This window comes from Labrus mixtus, chromosome 2 (genome assembly GCF_963584025.1).
Source record: "Labrus mixtus chromosome 2, fLabMix1.1, whole genome shotgun sequence".
Lineage (NCBI taxonomy): Eukaryota > Metazoa > Chordata > Actinopteri > Labriformes > Labridae > Labrus > Labrus mixtus.
This window is the reverse complement of record NC_083613.1, coordinates 7,310,869-7,330,067: the sequence shown is the minus strand read 5'-3', so window position 1 is coordinate 7,330,067 and position 19,199 is coordinate 7,310,869. Positions and strand designations below refer to the sequence as shown.

Here is a 19,199-nt window from a genome sequence, read left to right as displayed (position 1 = left end):
TTAACAAAAAAAGGCTGATTCATAAGACAGTATTTCACAGCAAACAGATAACTGCTGATGTTTGCTGGACAAAAAATAAACGATGCACTTTTTAGGTTTTTTTTCTTTTCTTTTTTACAAAACAACAAAATGTAAACTTCTCTCCATTCAAACATGTCCATTAGGAGCTGAAAAGAATAAGCCGGGGACCCTGTGAAGGGGGAAAAGATCACTCGGAGAGCTCGCAATTCAGTTTCAATAGCTTGTTTCTTTCTTGAGAAGAATTCAGTCAGATTGATCTAGTACTCACATTTTTAAAATAGTTAACGTAGTCACCACAGTACAAAATGATCTTCAGGAGTCAACATTATACTGTGAAACCAAAGGAGGTAAGGTGTTTTTACCTGACATGTCATCTACACATCACAACCACTTTCAATCATCCCCTCATAACAACTTCCACAGCACCTTCAAAACAAACAGGATGCACCAGTAACAGACTCCAAACACTGAGGGGGGGGGGGGGGGGGAGGTCTAAGAACCACTTAACAAGGATAGTAAGTTTTGCACCCTTAAAGGAAGAAGACATCTTTGCTGGTATCCTATTGGTTAGTGCACGGGCACCATACAGGAGGCTTAGTCCTCGAGAGCGGACGGCCCGGGTTTGAATCTGTCATTTGGCTTCTTTCCTGCATGTCGTTCCCCACTCTCTCCCTCTCACTGGTTTCTGACTCAATCCACTATACTATCTCGAAATAAAGGCCTAAAAAGCCCTAAAATAAATCTTAAAAAGAAGAAGATTTTTACCATCATTTACTTTACAAATAAACAATGAAGCTAACCTACAGCTGAGTTCAGAAACATGCATTTACTCCAGTCAGAACTTCACATTTTTGGAAAATCATTGACCTTGTCAGGGCTGAATATTTGGAACTGTTACTGGTGCACATGTACCTTTCTAAAAAACGAAATTGAGCAGAAATCAGTTAAGTCAAGCCATGACGAGTAAAGCTAAAGGAAATCAAATCTGCACAACCTCAAATATTAACATTTTTACTTTGAACCTTTTCTTAAAAGATCAAACCCACCATTTTTCTGTGATTTGATCAGCATGTAGGCTTCTTGAGGACGGACCAAACATTTACATACCAGAGATGATAAGAAAGAAAAGAGTTATGGGAAAGAGATGTTTGTCCTTTGTAATGTGTTTCTGTACTGTATGTGAATCAGATGGTACAGATATTTGTGTTAAGCAAAGACCCTAAAAACCATGGATACATTTGATACATTGAGCTTACTTCATGGTGTTTTGTAAAGTAGTTTATAATCATAAAACCAAACGTGGTTTTTCGAGACATTTGGTCGTCCTCTCTATCAGAAACCTCTCAATGCTCTAACTTTCCTCCTGAGAATCACTGAATGACTTCATATTGTCACCGTCTAATAAAAGGTCTCATCAATATTCTGGAATAGCACTCAATAAAGTCAACATGAATAACTGTAACGGGCCTGTTTTCTTAATGTACCAAGAATGTGGCCCCTTCAGGCTAAATTTTAAATAGTAGAAATAACTCACAAGTTCAAAAAAAGAGAAGACTTGACTCTTAACGGATTTCTGCTCAATTCAGCAACGTAAACTGACTTAACTTTGACCCATCAACATCATAAATCTCTTACCCTCTTTAAATGTCAAACAACATGTCGGGCATTAGTTAAAATAAGAAAACAAATAAATGTTTTTAAAAAAGATGTCCAGTTTCATGAGACATTCTGGGATTGTAACATTTCACATTTCACAGATTCAGAAACAAGGGTCCAAGAAAATGTATCATAATAAACTGTGTTAAAAATAAAAAGGCGATTATTAATTTTGTCCTGTTTGCATAAAAAAAGAAGCACTAAACAATAAAGTGACCTGCTCACTGATTCTGTACAGCACACACAAAGATCCAGTTACCGAAGTGTTAACAAATATCGTACCAACTGCCGAAGTTCCCAATAAGTCTAAAAAAAAAAAAACTTAACACACACAAATACTGTACAACATGTATATTCTACACTCTACAGCAGGCTGTTAGCACAGCTTGCTAGTGGTCATGGACACTGATACAGTAGCTTGAAAAACAAATTTAAGTGATTACTGGCACAAGCAGGTCTGAGGCCAGCTGAGACAAACCAAAGCAAAGACCCAGGATAAAGTTTGATTACAACGTTTGAGACTCTGCTGGATCGGAGTTCTAGCACAGAAGTTTCAATGGTTTTAAGTTTTAAGCCAACAGCATTAATATGTGTGCCTTGTTTCAGGTCTTTATAACAATAAGTATGTTTAAGTTTAGTCATTTACTACACAGATGAGGTGTTCAAAAACGGCTGAATTAATAATCCACATGGCTCTGGGGGACCCGTCCACAAACTGCAAAATACTTATTGAGACTTGGTGTTTTCTTCTTTTCATAAAGTTAACATTGATGCAATAGCGCCCTCTGTGGGACACATTTTTGAAGGCTTCATAACTGATACATATTGATTTAACGGTAATAGCTCATAAATTATTTAAAAATTCAACAGTGATTCATCTGAGAATTTAAGCTCATGTAAAAGAAGTTCAGTATATTTAAAACGTGATTTTTCAGTCGATCAGGTGATTCTGATTTTGCCAACATGTTACTGTAATAAGGTTATACATGATTGCAATGAATAAAACTCAGCCCTACATCGAGTCACCTCACATCTATTTACAGAAAACAAGCAAAACTAAATACAAAGTTTTAATAAATTAAATAGAAAGGTTAAAAAGTAATTTTAATCTCAGACCATATCCTGGTTTCAAAACTAAACTAAAATAACATTAAAAGTGTCATTAATAGATTTAATATTTTCTCAGGGTTGAAATACAGACAAACCACTGAGACTGAAAGTATTCCTATACATGAAAACATTAAGCATCATGACATGTTGAGGTCATGATACCTTAATGTATTCTAAATGTCTCTTTACTATGATGGCTCTTTTTATTTGGGGCCTATAAAAGCAAATTAAAGTTCTTTGCTTTGGTTTGGCTGCTCTGACACAAACTAACGCTGCTGTATATTAGTCACATTTAAAATAGACTGACTCAAATAAAACACAATGAGGAATAATGATATTAATACTGCTCATGTCCTGTTTGAGAAGAGGAGAAGGAGTCAGTTTGATCCACTTAGATCTCCTAAGCAGGAGAGAAATATGTCCTGGTAACAGAAGGAGATTCCTGCTGGGAGAGGAATGGAGTGAGGAGAGATGGATGGGGACAGGACATTATCATTTCAATGTTTTGAAAAATATTTTGATTTAGAAAAAAAAAAAAAAAAAGATCAACCTTTAAGTTGGAAAACAAAACTAACACTTGGTTTTTATTGCTTTTTTGTGTTGAATAATGGGGAACACATTTTGAGTCTATGTCCTCAGATATTTACAAAGAAGTCTTTAGTGACAATACCTGAGAAAAAATAATAAACAAATAAACAAAAATAACAATTGAAAAAGGTTCCTTGAATCCAGCTGTATGACAGTCAACATTTTTATTTTCATTAACATGCTGATTTAGACCTGGCTGATTTCTATATTAAGAAATAGCTTTGTGTGCTCTCTTTTCCAGAGCTCTAGAATGAACTAAAAGCTGCTTGTACATCACTGTGAAATTGGCTTTTAAGTGCTTAGTTACAAACAGAAGACTGCAAAGCGTAAGGTTGGCTCAAAACAATGTAAATGATGTCATACCTTAGAAACCTTCAGAGCTTTGTCCTTATAGAAAGTAAAATCTGGGTTTTTTACAACCAGCCCTGCCTTTCCCAACACAGGACCATTCAGTGGGCTGTTCACCTGTAGACACACACACACATACACACACACACGCAATTAAGTGATTTTTGATTCCAGGATAAAACAAAAAATAGAATCCCATGCAAATCTGGATGAAGAGAGGAAACTATTTTTAAAAAAGAAATGTTATAAAGCAGATTTAAGTGTGTAGTCATAAAGACAAAGAGCAACATAGACAGCATTAGATCTTGGATTAAGATATTACAAATGTGAGGATATGAAGCTAAAAAGGCTCACAGCTTGCAGGATGACATTCTCTTTGCCAGTTTTCCTTCTGGTTCTTGTGACGGTATCGGGGGAGATGTGTCTTACCCGTCCCTCTACAGTCAGCTGCTCACCACGAGCTTTGCGCTGTTTCAAAACATCGGGTAGGAAAGTTTTACATGTTAGCTTTGGCCTAAAACCTCTTGTTACACAAACATCATATATTGAGTCGTTTGTGAAAAAGACATCTGCATGAGCATTTCACTAACAACGAATCACAGGATGCAGTTTGAAATTCTATTGACACAGAAATCTGTAGAAATATTCAACATAAAGAGCTGCACATTATTAAATCAATTCATATGATTTTATCAATTCAGACTCACTATGCCAGTCAAATGCAATGTCTAACATGTAATGCAGCTGCCCACTAGCCAGGGCTGTAGCTCCAATTAATGGCTACTATGGCTATAATGCTCTGCTGCCCGGATGTAAACACGCACAGTGAATGGATAGCATCTCACAGGAGCTCTTAGTGCACTTAGTCAGTAGTTGAACATTTTAAATGGAGATTAAGTTGTATGTAGGCTGCGTCAGGTTAAACTGGTATTTAACCACTCTACAGGAGCAATGCATGACCACACTTAACCTGCAAGGAGGATCAAGGGCTGTCTGTGCTAGCACTGCTAGTGTTAGCCACATAGAGCAAACCAGTTTGACATCTTTCACTACCAATGCTGTGGACCAGTGAATTTTGCTCAGTTGACTGTTTTATAATTGTTTCGCTAACTTTTGACTAGTCTGAACTTATATTTCAATTTAACCAAATTTAAAAATAGCCCCTAGGAACATCCCAGGTTAAATTCTGAGAATAATTCAGACAATGCCTACAGACATCAATACGACATCTCTAACTTTGCCAAAGACCATCTATCACTGAAAACCACATTTCAACCAGAGAAATAGATTTCTTTTGGTCATCGTGAAATAGATTTCTCTTTCAGTGCAACATATTCTTCTGGTTCAAGTCAGTCCTTTTACCATGAAATATTCTTTATAACTGTGCAGTCCAAAAATATCTGTGTTTCTATGTTAGTGTAAATGAATGCTGTGCACTTTCAAGTGAAACATTACATTTTCAAAGTATGAATAAGTATGATGAAGATAAGAGTGTTCTATTCTATTCTACTCTATGCATTCCCTGTCATAAGTATTCAGTTTAAGGAAATAGCAAGCCTTTGTATTTGTGTGACTTAATCATACACATTAAGCATATACATTTCAAAAGGAATTGAATTCACTCATCCTGTTTGAGTCCATTTTTAAACTAAGATCCTTTCATTTGTGACTAGTTGAAACCAAAAAGGAGCTTGTTGCGATGAAAACAAAAGGCCAGTCTTTCAGGTTACATAAAGAGTCATGTTTGTTTAATTTAAGATCAATCTTGAAACCCTTTATCTAATTATTAAAAAGGTAGCCTCTGTGAGAAACAACTGAGATAAAGGACTTCTGACCAAAACTTCTGCTGTTTGAGACTCAAATCGTGGATTGTCAGCTGCATTTTCTTGTAGATAAATGTTCATAGAGATTAATTCAAGCCAAATCATCATCTGAAGTACACAAATCAAAGCTGGGATTGTTTTATGATGGATTGACAGCTACATATGATTCTACAATACGTTACGACGCGTTTCATTGTCCTTGAAGGGAAATTAACTGGACTTGGACTCCAGTGCTGCACCCTTTCACCTGCATCAACAGAACTACTACTAAATAAGAAAAAACAATCCAAACCTTAATTAGTCCACCAAAGGATCGCGAGCGGGGATGTTTCTTGCTGGGGGCTGGGGGGCCATGCTGTTTCTCATTAGTAGGTGTCTCCGAGGTCGTCTGTTTGACTAACTGCACATAGCAAAAGAGCAAAAAGAACACTAAGCAACTTAGCTTATAAACGTCGACGTTGTGAAGTTTAAAAGACGCATCATCTAGCGTTCTAAAGTTATGACATCAGTTCAGCCTGCTGAGTTTAAAGACAGTAAAAAAGATCCTGAAGTGAACCTGTCTGACGAGCTTCTTCTTCTTGGCCGAGTCAGGCATGTTGTGGTGGACGTGTCTGAAGAGCTCCTTCAGGGCTTCCTCCGTGTACTGTTGAGCCGGTGATTGACACTGCTCCTGAGAGCAGGGGCCCATGGGAACAGCTGACCTCTTCAGAGGCAACCCTCTCCGCTGAGCAATACAGCTGCCCGCCGCCAAAAGCTCCAGATCATCCTGATTGAGGAGAGCACAGTCAGGCTTTAATTTAGGCGGTTTAAACAGGAAACATAAAAACAACCAGACAGGCTGTCTTTCACTCTCTCTAGCAGGCAGTGCATGTTCTGGTTTATAGTGGGAAATGGCTTTGACATTACTCTGATAGGATCATTTTATATCTATTTTAGGATTGCAGGGTGGAAAAGAAAAAAAAGGAAAAAAAATATAGTGTGTGTGTTTATCTCTGATGTTGAAAAAAAATGAGCTCTTATGTCTCTCGTGTAGACTAACTTTGGTCTGCAGAGCCTTGGTCCCAGTGAAGTGAACTTTAGCGTAATCCCGCAGGTAGATTGGAGCCTGAACAAAACACAGCAGAGATGAGTCAATCATCTATTAAACATGTTACATTATTAATTTGTGTCTGGTCTTAGAATATTCCAGACCACAAAAATCACTAACTAAGATTCCTCTTGAAACATTTTTATAGCACAGAATTGTGTGGTATTAATGATCACCTTGAAGAGTTTTTGTGAGTGTTTGATGAGGAAGGCCATGCTGTTATTTAGTTTCTTCAGATTGTCCTTCAGGTCACCGGCCGTCATCTGGAGCGGAACAGAACAGCAACAACAACCTCACTTTAAGTCCCAATGTAACAAAAAGAGAGGTAACATTTATCACATTTGTCTTGCATTGTTGTCTGGTTAATTTAAATTAATCCGATGTTAAGACTAGAATATAAAATGTCTTTAATTATTCCTAAAAGGTGGGGTTATGGAAAAAGTATGCCAGTACATGCACAGATCCTGTACAATCGTTTATTTAGAAACAGAAATCTTTGTTCAACTGACATCATTTCTGTTTTGATGCCTAAAATGGCAGCCTTCACAGAAAGCTGCTCAGTATTACCACCATGGAGGAATCATGGCTGCACTGGTAACTACTGTTTTATATAGCAAAGAAGTGATTCGATTATTTAATACAGGATAAACAACAGTTCAACCCTCACAGGATGAATTGTTGTACAAAATGACACTGAATGCAGCGATCTCATGTTAACAATAACTGTTTCTTCAATGTTTGGCAGACAAGGAACATTCAGGGGCTGCAGGCCGAGCTGCTGCTGACATCAGCTTAGCTTGTGTGTAGGCGCTCTGCTTGTCTTCACGTTAGCATTTCTTTGCTTTAGGTTGTATGTGTGTTTTTTTTTACTGGAGCCTGATTAACTGCAGAGCTCACATCCTATGAGCACTCTGGAGGCGTTGTGGACCTGTCATCAAAACACCTATGAAGGAGGATGCCCACCTGATGACCCCAGTGATGTTGCCTCCCTTTATCGCTTGCCTCAAGTACCCACCATGGCAACCCCCCTGGAAACCCTCAGCAGGCTTGATCATCCCCACTTACATCATCTTAGGTTATAGTGCAGGTTGTAGGGGATTAAATCAACTCGAGCTAAAACTGAACTGAATTTAGCACCTGTAAAAGTTAATCCATAGACCTAGTTAGTCCTCTCTTTTGATTTGTTTCTACAGGAAACGTATAAAGACAACAAATCAAATAATGCCCTTCATGGGAAATTTGAAGTTGGTTTTATCAATGGTCAGCAACAGATGTTTGATCTGCATTTATTTACTCTCTCTTTTGCTTTATCGCTTATAATTAAATAATTTCCAAAACCTCTTCCTGATTTCTAAACCCTTAATTACAAGTTTTAAAACACAAGTCTTACATGTCTGGGCCAGAGGACGTGGGGGGCAAACATGAGCGCCAGGTTGAAGGCCGACATCTTGTTCTTGTCCTGCTGCTTGGCCGTGTAGTAGAGCAGATCCAGCAGCAGCTTGAGCAGTGAGCGGTTGGCCTGAGGTAAGAGCAGGAAGAGAAGCTGAAGGGCCTCTATCTGTCGCTCCTTGTTGGGAATTGTAGTCTTGTTGCCTTGTTCATCAAACAGGGTCATATCTGGTTGGGGGGCACAGAGAGGGTGAGGTAAAGTCATGAATAGTTTTACCAGAGTCACTTTTACATTTTTGATGAAGAAACCAAGAGGACCTAATAGAAATAAATGTTGCACAGCTTTGGTATGTAGTTGAAATAAAAAGGCATGTCTAAATCACAAAGCATCATAAAGGGTTAAATGCTCCCCACAATGCACTGCAGAGCATAGAGCATCTCAATGCTCCAGTGCTGTTTGAGTATTTAAATATTCCACTATGCATTCAATTGGGGAAAAATGTGCTGCTTTCTATGCAAATTAGCTTCATTGCAAAAATAAATACCAGTAAATAATAATAATTGAAAAACAGCAGCACAAACAGCCACACACAGATAATGTGGAGTTTTTATCATCTGCAGAGAGTTAGTAACTGGGCCGCAGTATTTATGAGGTGAGTCACACACAAACTTTCCATTGGTTAGGGCAATTCCACCTCTGTATCACACAAACATGAGCTGTCTGTAAATAGAGCCTATGAGTATTAAATTGAAATTACTATCATCATTATTTAGGAGTTAAATCAGTCGGAGGCTGTTCAAGGCTTCACCCAAGCCCATACTGTACAGGCACAATTTATCCATGTGTGGCGTGGGTCTGGGCCATTACTTTGAGCATTTTCTTTTATTCATTTGGACAAGAAGCTCTCACTGGCTGGCTCCAGGGAACATTTGATAAACTGTGAAACTAATGTCAAATTCGATGAGCCTCAATTTCACAATAAACTCCTTAAAAAGTGTCCCTACCTATCCAACTCATCATCTATATGTGTAAAGAAGTGAGCTTTGTCAGGATAAGAGTGTTGCTCAGCTGAAAGATGATCTCAGTAATCAAAGGCAAAGAGCAAACAGCATGGAGCTGCAAACCATTATGGGTGTTTTTGCACTTGAATATTATTAGTGTAGACTGCTTTGTGAAATGGACCTTGAGATTGAGCAGATAGATGTGGGAATTGATGTGTTATTTTTGATTCTATTAGCAGTCCATATATTCATTTTTGGTCAGCTCTCCCCAGAGTTTGTGTTGAGAGACAACTTTCCAATAAGTTATCTGACAAGTACAATCTTCTACAAATTTGACACGTTGATTAAGAAAAGTCAGCAACAGGTTTGTCATAAAATATGGCAACAAAAAGTTACTCCTTGGCTAACAATTAAATTACATCTTTCCCCATATGGAAAGACACATCTTAAATTTCAAATGGATGTATTATTTGTCAACACCATCCACACTATTTTTGCATTTTAAGTGAAGCATGCTTTACACTCGTGTGTCAATTCAAATATTAAAAGTCAGCAGGTGAACAAAAGCTGTATCGGTATCACAAATATTTAGAAAAATAACTTTCAAAAGGAGCCAATTCAATATTGTACAGGAAAAAGAAAGAGTTTCAGACTGAGGTAAAATTCATATCCTGACGCTGCATCTGAGACGAACCATACAACAAACCATAAAGGAGTGTGATTGTGTCTAAGGAGAAAACTCACTCTCCATAGGAAAGTACAAGCAGGGCAGGGACGTTGCTCAGTACAGCAAAACGCATAAAAGATGCTCATTTGCGCATAAATTACTAGATTCCACAGATAAAGTATTTTGTGCCTTTCTCTTGGAGTGGCACTCACTGAAGAGCAGAGAGAAGTCCCATGATTCCCTGCCAGCCTCAACATCATCTTTTTGTTATTGTTTTGATTGAGAGCCCCATGGCGGCTGAATTTCCATACTGTGCGTTGAATGTGTACTCTTGACATTTGGGTGCAGGCACAGAATGCCCAGGATACGAACAAAAAGGGGCATCACATTATTTATACTACAGAGCATTAAGCTCTGACAAGCTCTGATAATTCAGTTTGATCCTGGTACTCTGCACTTTACTGAACTTGCTACTTGACATCACTAGTATGTAATCATGTAATGCCTTGATGTTTTTTTAATGATTTAAGAGTCATGACATGTGTTCTCTTGAGTGGTTGTTGCTTTCTTTGTTATTCATGTTTTTATGCTCTTGGTGCAAGACAAATTCCTCTCCGCTCAATAAAGGTTTTATTCATTAACAGAGAAGATGTTTCGTAGAAGTGGGTTTGAGGGATGCAAAAAATATAATTGAGAATTATAACACTGAGAGCTTTTTTTTTACAGCATGATGAGAAAAAAGGTCGGATTAAATAATGAGTATAATCTAAATCTCGTTTTTCATCATGGCAACTAAAAACACACTTTCTTGTATCGTCCTCTAAGGTGCTCTTAGAAGGGAACAAAGATAAAGTAATACAATATGTGTGTGAGTTCATTATTACCTGCAATCTTAAGGTGTGCGTGGAAGTGTCTGTGTGTGAGCAGGGGCTCCGGCAGCTCTCCTAGGAACGTTTTTAACAGTGTGGCCACGTCGTTGGGGTGAAAGTCTCCAGAATCCAGGTCGACATCAGTCCCGCTGTTGAGGAGCTCCTTCAAAGTCTGCTGCCGAACACTGTTCCCTGGCACCCGGAACAAGCCCTCCACATGCAGATCTGAGAACGAAGGAGCAGATGGGTATCAGGCTATCAGCCAATGAAAACTCACTTAAATATACACAGGAATTTGAGCAGGTGCACAGAGTGTAAAGGCTTGTTATTTTAAAAAAAAAACCTGTCACTGAGAAAGACAAATAATTGAGTTCATAATTATACAGTCTCAGAAATGTCTTTGGTGATCTTGTCCTGTTCGTGCACAGAGTCTGTTAAACTGAAAGAAAAACATACTGCTTTCTACATACTGTCAAAAAAGTCATCAAACACACCTTTGGTCTGTGTGCCATAAAATCTGGATCATTCATATTTACATGTAATTTGAGAATACAGCGAGAATTTAATTTCTCCATTAATTAAGATACTGTGTGACACGGATCCAGTGGCAGTGATTACAAGAAATAAAATACAAATACAGAATTGATAAATATTCTTCATACTGGTCTTGTTTGCTTTTCTAGTTCACAGAGAGGGATCAGCATACATTTCAGTCTGTTTCCCAACCAATTCAAAACTCACCAGTACCACCACAGTAACTTTCAGCTCCTGAATAGACTCTCGTAATCGATTTTTTTTGTCAACATATTTTTCTGAAGTTACTGTCAACTTTAAATGGTGTAATGCAGTTATTAAAATATTCTGGGTTAAGAATCAGTGTGTGATGAATCTGTTGATTCTATTTAAAATGACTCACTTTTGCTGAGGTACTCTATGAGCTGGTAGATCTGGGCGATGCAGCTCTCTGTCAGAGGGGTTCCAAACACAACACCTTTATCTGTAAAAAATATAAAGCCAGACACAGAGAGGTGATAAAAAATTAAATGGTAAGTGAAAGACAACTCACAGTGATAAATCTGTAACTTCTACTTAACGTCCCCTACAACAGGACAGTTTCACATAAGGAGGACATCACAGGTTAAATCTCACATTAAGAGTCTTCCCCAAGAAATATTTCAGAACCAAACATTTTCCCAGCATTCGTATTAACTGCGATGCATTAATTTGTGTCTTTTCTGCACCTCTTTATAACGATGATCTAGTCTAGTGTCCTCTTATGGATCTTATTTTAATCTCTTCAGGCATGCAAAAAATAGATTTGAATAAATGTACAAATATGTGGACATTTAAGGGAACCTTGAAGGCTGGAGACCAGTGAATCAATGTGTAGCAAATGGTTCAGCAACATTTTTTTTTTCAGTAAATAAATGTGTTAGTACTCCATGCTGCATTGTTTAGGCATAATCCAGAATGTGATTTTTACTTTTACACATGATTGTTATTTGAGTTTGAATGGAATCTTAATATAACTTTAATTAAACATCACCCATGAACACAGCAGACTTTTCAAATTGGGATGGATGAAGTTGTGTCTTATATTAATTCATTGGCACTTCTTACACAAAGTCAGTGACAGTGTAAGAGTAAATAAAACCACAAGAAAAAAAACACATTTTTCCTGTTACTATTACTGTTGATTATTGTTAAGACGGAAAAATAATTAAATGAATTACCGGTAATATCAAGATTTATTGTTAATAAAAATAAAGAAAGATATAACATTTCTGATATTTGCTTTTGGAATGTACAAGAAATTTAAGAAATTGTGCAGGAGGGGGGACCCCAAAAGAGGCTAACGCTATGAACCCCTGGCACAAATCAGGATTCTTGTGATTATTTTCATACATTAATTACACTCCATTTTACAGTTATATATTTTTAGCAGTTAAATGGTATATTTCTTATATTTAGTTTTATAACTTATAGTATGTAAACAAACCTTCATTTGTATGGTGCATCTACACATTTAAAACTGTCATAGAGTGAAACGCTGCCAAATTACATTTTTCTGTGCAACTTTAATCTTCCACATGCTGTGTATGCCTCAGTTTATACAACATAGAAGGTTGTTAACTGTATGTTTGTAAGTAGTTATTTGGTGGTGGAGCTCTGACCTTTACGTTTGAGGAAGTTGAAAGAGCGAAAAAAGCCTCCATTTCCACTGGTTGGCGTCTTCGGACCCTCCTCACCAAGGAGCTGAGCAAACTCTGTACCAGGAAGGTCAATGAGCCGAGTGATGTTACTTAACACCAGCTCCAGGAAAACGTCAGGGTTCTCATGGCGGAGTTTCTCAACAAAAAAGTCTGGGTTGAAGATGACTGGTGGTCGGCCAGCTCGGGAGCCCCCTGGTGATTCTTCTATATTGGTCACCATACTGTTCACTGTTCCTCTAAGAAGAAGGGAGACACATGATGAAAAAAATAGTTATCTGGTTGTCTGGCAGAGGACATCGTACACAAGTCCTGAGTAATTAAAGACCACAAGCTATTTTGTCTTGTAAGCTGACCGCTCCTGCTATATTGGTCAAGATGTGGAGAAAATTTATTTTCAATTTGGAGAGACATCATTTCAAACATATGAACTGTGAAAGACCTTCAGAAGAACTCAAGGAGACATGGGAATATGCAATTATGCTGTAATGCATGCAAGCTACATTGTAGACTAAATAACTTTGAGCTAAACTAGCCATACACGGAAAGTCTTTATGGTATATAATGGGGGCAAGATCTTAGACAGGGTATAGGTTACTTGTAGAAAGGATATACTTGTATTTTTGTAAATATTGTTAGCAAATGATGCATTTGTAGATCATAAACTGTATATGGACGAAGCCTGAGTGATGTCACCCGTCTTTTACTTCAGGGGGCTTTGGAAGCCTATCTACTGCTGTCACCATGCTGGAAATGCTGTCTCAACCTAATTTTTGGTCGACCTAACAACAGGCTAAGAGGCGGACGGGTCTTAAGCCTCCTGACAAACAGCTACAACTCACCTGTCCGTCAGGTCAGCTACAAGCCTAATAATGAATAACTCTTATCTTTCATTAAATCAAAATGGATGAGTTATCAAAGAATTCCCCTCCCGTACAGCTAACTGACTCTCTTGAGTGGGTGTGTGACTTCTGGGGCTCTTTGAGCGATAAAGCGGAGAGAGATAAATATCTCCTCATGTAAGAGGAAGAACTCAAACACACAGCATCCAAAATGCCTTAAATGTTGCACAGTTGATCAGAGTCCCTGTCTGAACATTTACATATCAATATTCAATGTTTGTAATAATGCCACCTAGTTGGTAAGAGAGAGTAGGCCTTGTGTATCATGTTTCACTCTTAAACATCAAATGTACACGATGTGCTCCAAGTTCTTGTTGTGTCCAAAACACATGGCAGTTTACACCAGTTTTGACCCCTCTTGTATTTCATGGGGGGACAAAATGTGACAAAATGATCCATAGATTCACAGCATTCATCCATATTCTGACCAAAGTCCAAAGACCCACCAAAACCACATCTGTAAAATCTGTGAAAAAAAAGCCTATCACAATGTTCTACATCATCATATACAAGTATTTATTGTGTGATGTCACTTGCAGATGTGACCACCCGAGCAGATCTGGTACCAACATCGACCTCGAACTCCACTCGACGAAGTGCAGGATTTTCAGTTATATTATTTATCTCATATTATCAAAATACATTTTGAACACTTTTATCACAAATTGCAGATTTTACCCATCAAGTGAGGGCCTAATGAGTACAGACAGTCTGCTATTCCCTAATGCATTTAGACAAATCAAGTTGGTGGTTATTTTCTCAGACTTTAGAAGGCTCCTCTAACAGCCAAAGAAGATAGGTAGATAGATAGATACTTTATTGACATGAAACATTTGTTACAAATTAAACCACAAAACAAGCAAGAACCTTTGCTTTAAATTAGACCTGAATATAAAAAATAATGGAAGTGTTGACCTTCTGAAGTTGTGGGCTAGAAGAGATTATTCAACGATTTTCACAGGCTGCAATCCTCCAAACATCAACTATATTATACATAACTTAATACAGCGCCACTTTAATAGTATTCATCACCTTTATGTCAAGGCAATGACAGAAAAAATAGCATGTACAATCTCACATATTACCACAAACTTTAATTTTCTTATAATTTAATCACAGATTGGACATTATAATCTAATCAAATGCAGGATTTACTGCAGGGCAATTAATATTATGTTTTATATTCACGTCTTTTCATAATGGTATTCGAGTTAATTCAGTGAAGAAACACTAACTCAAAGTACGCCAGACTACAATTTAATTAAGCTATTAAGATAATATCTAGTTTTTGCAAACCTCCCATATAGTTTGCTATACGTGTTTACAAAAAAGACACTTTAATTTCAGACACATATGTGTCAAGCGACCAAGTTGCAGCTGAATATCTGTAATATGTTGTTAGGGTAAGGTTGAGCAGCTAACGTTAGCTTAGCTAGAGGACTCGTCCTGACGCCTGATTGACAGGTCTTGGTAGCTTCTTTAACTTGTCGCTCTTTTTTTCACTTTAATATCCGTCGAGTACAGAGTGCGCTATGAGTAAAACTTAATCAATATTCATGAAAGTACCGTCAAAAAAACATTCACAATATGTTCTTACCTTGTATTTTTTGTGTTTTCATCGACATCTGTGCCTGCAGCCATGTTCCGTTTGAATCCTCCGCTGTTACCATGTAAGCCCCGCCCATCGCATCAGCCATTGGTAGTTTGTCGGGCGTGGGCGTGGTTTATCCACTGCAATTTGCATGTCCCTCACAGTGATTGGTCGGTTTGAATTCACTAGCTGTGTGTCAAGAGGAAAACAACATCTGAATGCTAAAAAGAAAATGAACCTTGCTGAATCAATCTGTACATAAACCTGTTACCTCCTTTTTTTTCTTTTTTGTTTTACATTTACACCACAGACTGTAAATAGATTTGCACACATCTCAATTTTACAGCCTCTTTACTGTCCACCCTCCCCAATCGTTATTATCTTTCTTTCTTTGGGAAGAACTCACAACAATAGACATAATGGAGCAGTGAAAGTAGAAATTGAATTCAACTTTATTGTTGCATTCTGCTCACTGTTCTGCTATAATGAAGCTACAAGATGTAACATGTTGACAAACTTGTAATTCAGTCCACTACAGTATGTTTCAATTTCTTCTCTCACTGAGAATAACGAGTTGGCACTTGGGAGTGGTGAGTTCAAATATGTTAAACGTAACCCAGCATTGAGTACTGATAAGTTATAGTAGGTCGGCATCATCTATATTTTTTGTTTCAGTGAATTCTAATTATCAACAAACCTCTTTAGAAAAAGAATAGTAAAAAACAATTCTGGGTCTTGTCCATAGACTGTAAGGTCTTGTCCTGCTTGTCAGGTGTTTGGTCATTTATTTGCAATTCTGTTATTTTCAAATAAATATTTTGATAACCCCAGAGGGATTCGGGCAATGTATGGATCTTCTGATATTAAGCAGTCACAAGAAGTCACTCCCTAAAGCATACCCTTCTTTATTTCCTATTTTTCTCTCAATTGGACTATAAAAAGACTAAATGAACCTCTCATGACACTTTAGAAGGCTCAGGGAGTCACACAATGTTTACTTATTTTTCTAAACAGTGCGTGCGCCCTCTGCTGGACATTGCAGTTAAATGGAGGTTAACTTCAACACAGGTTGTACCTTCTGAAGCCAAAGGCTACTTCAATTTATAGGCCTACAGTTATTGTCTTAATTTGCAAATACATTGATTCATATAAAATACTTCTGTCACACCAAATGAACAAGCTCTGATCTGAAAACTAGGAAGGTCTTGTCAGCTAGGTGGGTGAATCGAAACTTGCTTTGAGTAGATATTGATAGTGGGTCGTTGTCAGGCTTTGTTTGGACTGAGCACTTAAGTTTCATTCTCTGAGCATCAACAGGAGAGGCAGTTGACACATGTCACACCCTCTGTTGATTGCATGCTGAAAATCTGGGATTTTCACAAAAATCCAAGCTTAAAAGAGTCTGAATCCGAAACTGCCAGCAGAAAGCGTCTGACGCTTCAGCGTGGCCACAGAGCCCGGGCATCCACGACTACTGCTTTGCCTAGTTCCTCTGGTCATCTGCTAAATGCAACATGTGCTACAAAGAATGTGAACAGGAAAAGACACATCTGTCATAGACAACGAAATCTTAACAACTTGTCTCTGCTTAAGAAAGCCTCTTCTACCCACCCTTCATTTACTTTTGGCCTCTGGAACTGTCAATCTGCTGTGAATAAAACTGAATTCATCCAAGCACTTGCAAAAATGTCAGACATTCAGGCACTTGCCCTGACTGAAATCTGGATCCGCCCAGAAAACACAGTCACACCAGCTGCTCTTTCTGTTGACACAGTGTTCTCACACGCACCCCACTCTGTTGGACGTGGAGGTGGTACAGGTATCCTCATTTCTAATACCTGGAAATTCAATAAACTCTTCCCACTGAGCAACAACTCCTCATTTGAATATCACACAATCTTGGTCACTGCTCCTATTAAAATGTACATTGCTATCATTTACCGCCCACCAGGGTGTAATCTGAATGATTTTGTTGTGGAACTGGACATGCTACTCTCAGAAATCCCTGATGATGGAACACCACTGATTGTAATGGGAGACATGAATATACACACTGATAAAGCCCAGGCAACAGACTTCCTTGCTCTCCTATCCTCATTTGACCTCACGCAGGTCCCAACTCCTCCGACCCACAAAGCTGGCAACACTCTTGATTTAATTCTGACTCTGCTCGACAGCAAACCTGACTGTCACCCCTCTGTATCTATCAGACCACTTCTTTATTCAATTCACAATCTCCTTGCCGGAACTCCCTCAGGCACACCCACAAATGTTGTCATACCACCAAAACATGCGATCGCTCAAGCCAGCTCAGCTGTCTAATGAGGTAATGGCTGCCATGCCTGCCCATAAGGTATTTACCGCACTCTCTACAGACGAGGCTACAGACACACTCTGCTCTACACTAGCCTCATCTCTGAACAAACTCTGCCCTCTGGTGTCCAAACCCGCTCGCAAAACCCACCCTAGCCCATGGCTCCTGAAGTCATAAGAGAGCAAAGAGCAGGGCTGAGGTCAGCAGAGAGAAAATGGCAAAAATCCAAACAGTTCGCTGACCTCAATGACTATAAGCAAAGACTTGTCTCATTCTCCTCCAGCCTGAAAACGGCCAAGACAACATATTATCAGAACAAGATATGCAATGCCACAGATACAAGAAAAATGTTTTCTGCTTTTAACTCACTGCTTCAACCACCTCCTCCTCCACCCTCCGATCTGTTCACACCAGACATGTTTGCCTCGTATTTTACTGAAAAGGTTGCAACCATCAGTAACCAGTTTTCTGAGCCTGACCAACTCAGCCCAAAGGCACCAACCAAAAGTGCCTCACTCGACTCATTCTCCTCTCTGACTGAGGATGAGGTCTCTAAGCTTGTGCTAGACTCTCGGCCCACCACTTGTCCTCTGGACCCAATACCATCAAGCCTCCTGCAGACCATTTCCTCTCCGCTTAATGCTGCACTTAAGCATATCATCAACTCCTCTCTGTCAACGAGTGTGTTCCCCACCGCATTCAAGCAAGCTCGGGTAACCCCTCTGCTCAAAAAACCCACACTAAACCCAGCCCAGGTTGAAAACTACAGACCGGTTTCTCTTCTGCCCTTTCTGTCAAAAATACTTGAGCGCACAGTCTTTAAGCAAGTCTCTGAGTTCCTGTCCAGAAACGATCTGTTTGACCCAAATCAGTCAGGCTTTAAGCGGGGCCACTCTATTGAAACTGCACTACTGTCAGTAACAGAATCACTACGAGCTGCCAGAGCTGCGGGTCAGTCCTCAGTTCTATTACTGCTAGACCTGTCTGCTGCCTTTGACACAGTCAACCATCAAATTCTCCTCTCCACGCTCTCTGAACCTGGCATCTCAGGATCTGCCCTCTGCTGGTTCGTGTCCTACCTCTTTGGGCGATCCTTTAGAGTGTCGTGGAAGGGAGAAGTGTCCAAAGCGCACAGCTTATCCACAGGGGTACCTCAAGGGTCAGTGCTTGGTCCCCTTCTCTTCTCCATATACACAAGCTCACTTGGTTCAATAATTTGCTCTCATGGCTTCTCATACCGCTGCTATGCTGACAATACCCAGCTCTTCCTGTCATTCCCACCAGACGATGTTACAGTCTCTGCAAGAATCTCATCATGCCTTGCTGATATCTCTAAATGGATGAATGAACTGCACCTTCAACTCAATCTTTCAAAGACTGAGCTCCTTGTCATCCCAGCCAGTCCCTCTATGCAACCACAGATCAATATCCAGCTTGGAACAACCAAACTCATGGCCACAAAGTCTGCCCGGAACCTGGGTGTCATGATTGATGACCAGCTAACTTTTAAGGTTCAAGTAGCCTCGATTGCCCGGTCATGTCGATTTGCCCTGTACAACATCAGGAAGATCAGACCTTACCTGTCAGAACATGCTACACAGCTCCTGGTACAGGCTCTTGTG

At 39.0% G+C, this 19,199-nt stretch overlaps 1 protein-coding gene across 2 annotated transcripts; it reads right to left on the bottom strand.

The window, feature by feature from the left end:
- Window positions 1–258: 258 nt before the first annotated feature.
- On the bottom strand, window positions 259–15,345 carry arhgap19 (Rho GTPase activating protein 19). 2 transcript variants are annotated; one of them, XM_061049240.1, is made up of 12 exons: window positions 15,270–15,345; window positions 12,735–13,009; window positions 11,477–11,557; window positions 10,576–10,785; window positions 8,024–8,250; window positions 6,810–6,896; window positions 6,586–6,651; window positions 6,103–6,312; window positions 5,839–5,946; window positions 4,078–4,191; window positions 3,739–3,840; window positions 259–3,232 (listed from the first exon to the last, which is right to left on the bottom strand). In XM_061049240.1, exons 1-12 carry the CDS (start codon window positions 15,311–15,313, stop codon window positions 3,188–3,190), a joined length of 1,569 nt encoding a protein of 522 aa, XP_060905223.1. In that variant the 5' UTR covers window positions 15,314–15,345; the 3' UTR covers window positions 259–3,187. The 2 variants fall into 2 exon arrangements, with proteins under 2 accessions (XP_060905223.1, XP_060905232.1); XM_061049249.1 differs by having other exon boundaries at window positions 259–3,229.
- Between the last annotated feature and the right edge of the window lie 3,854 nt (window positions 15,346–19,199).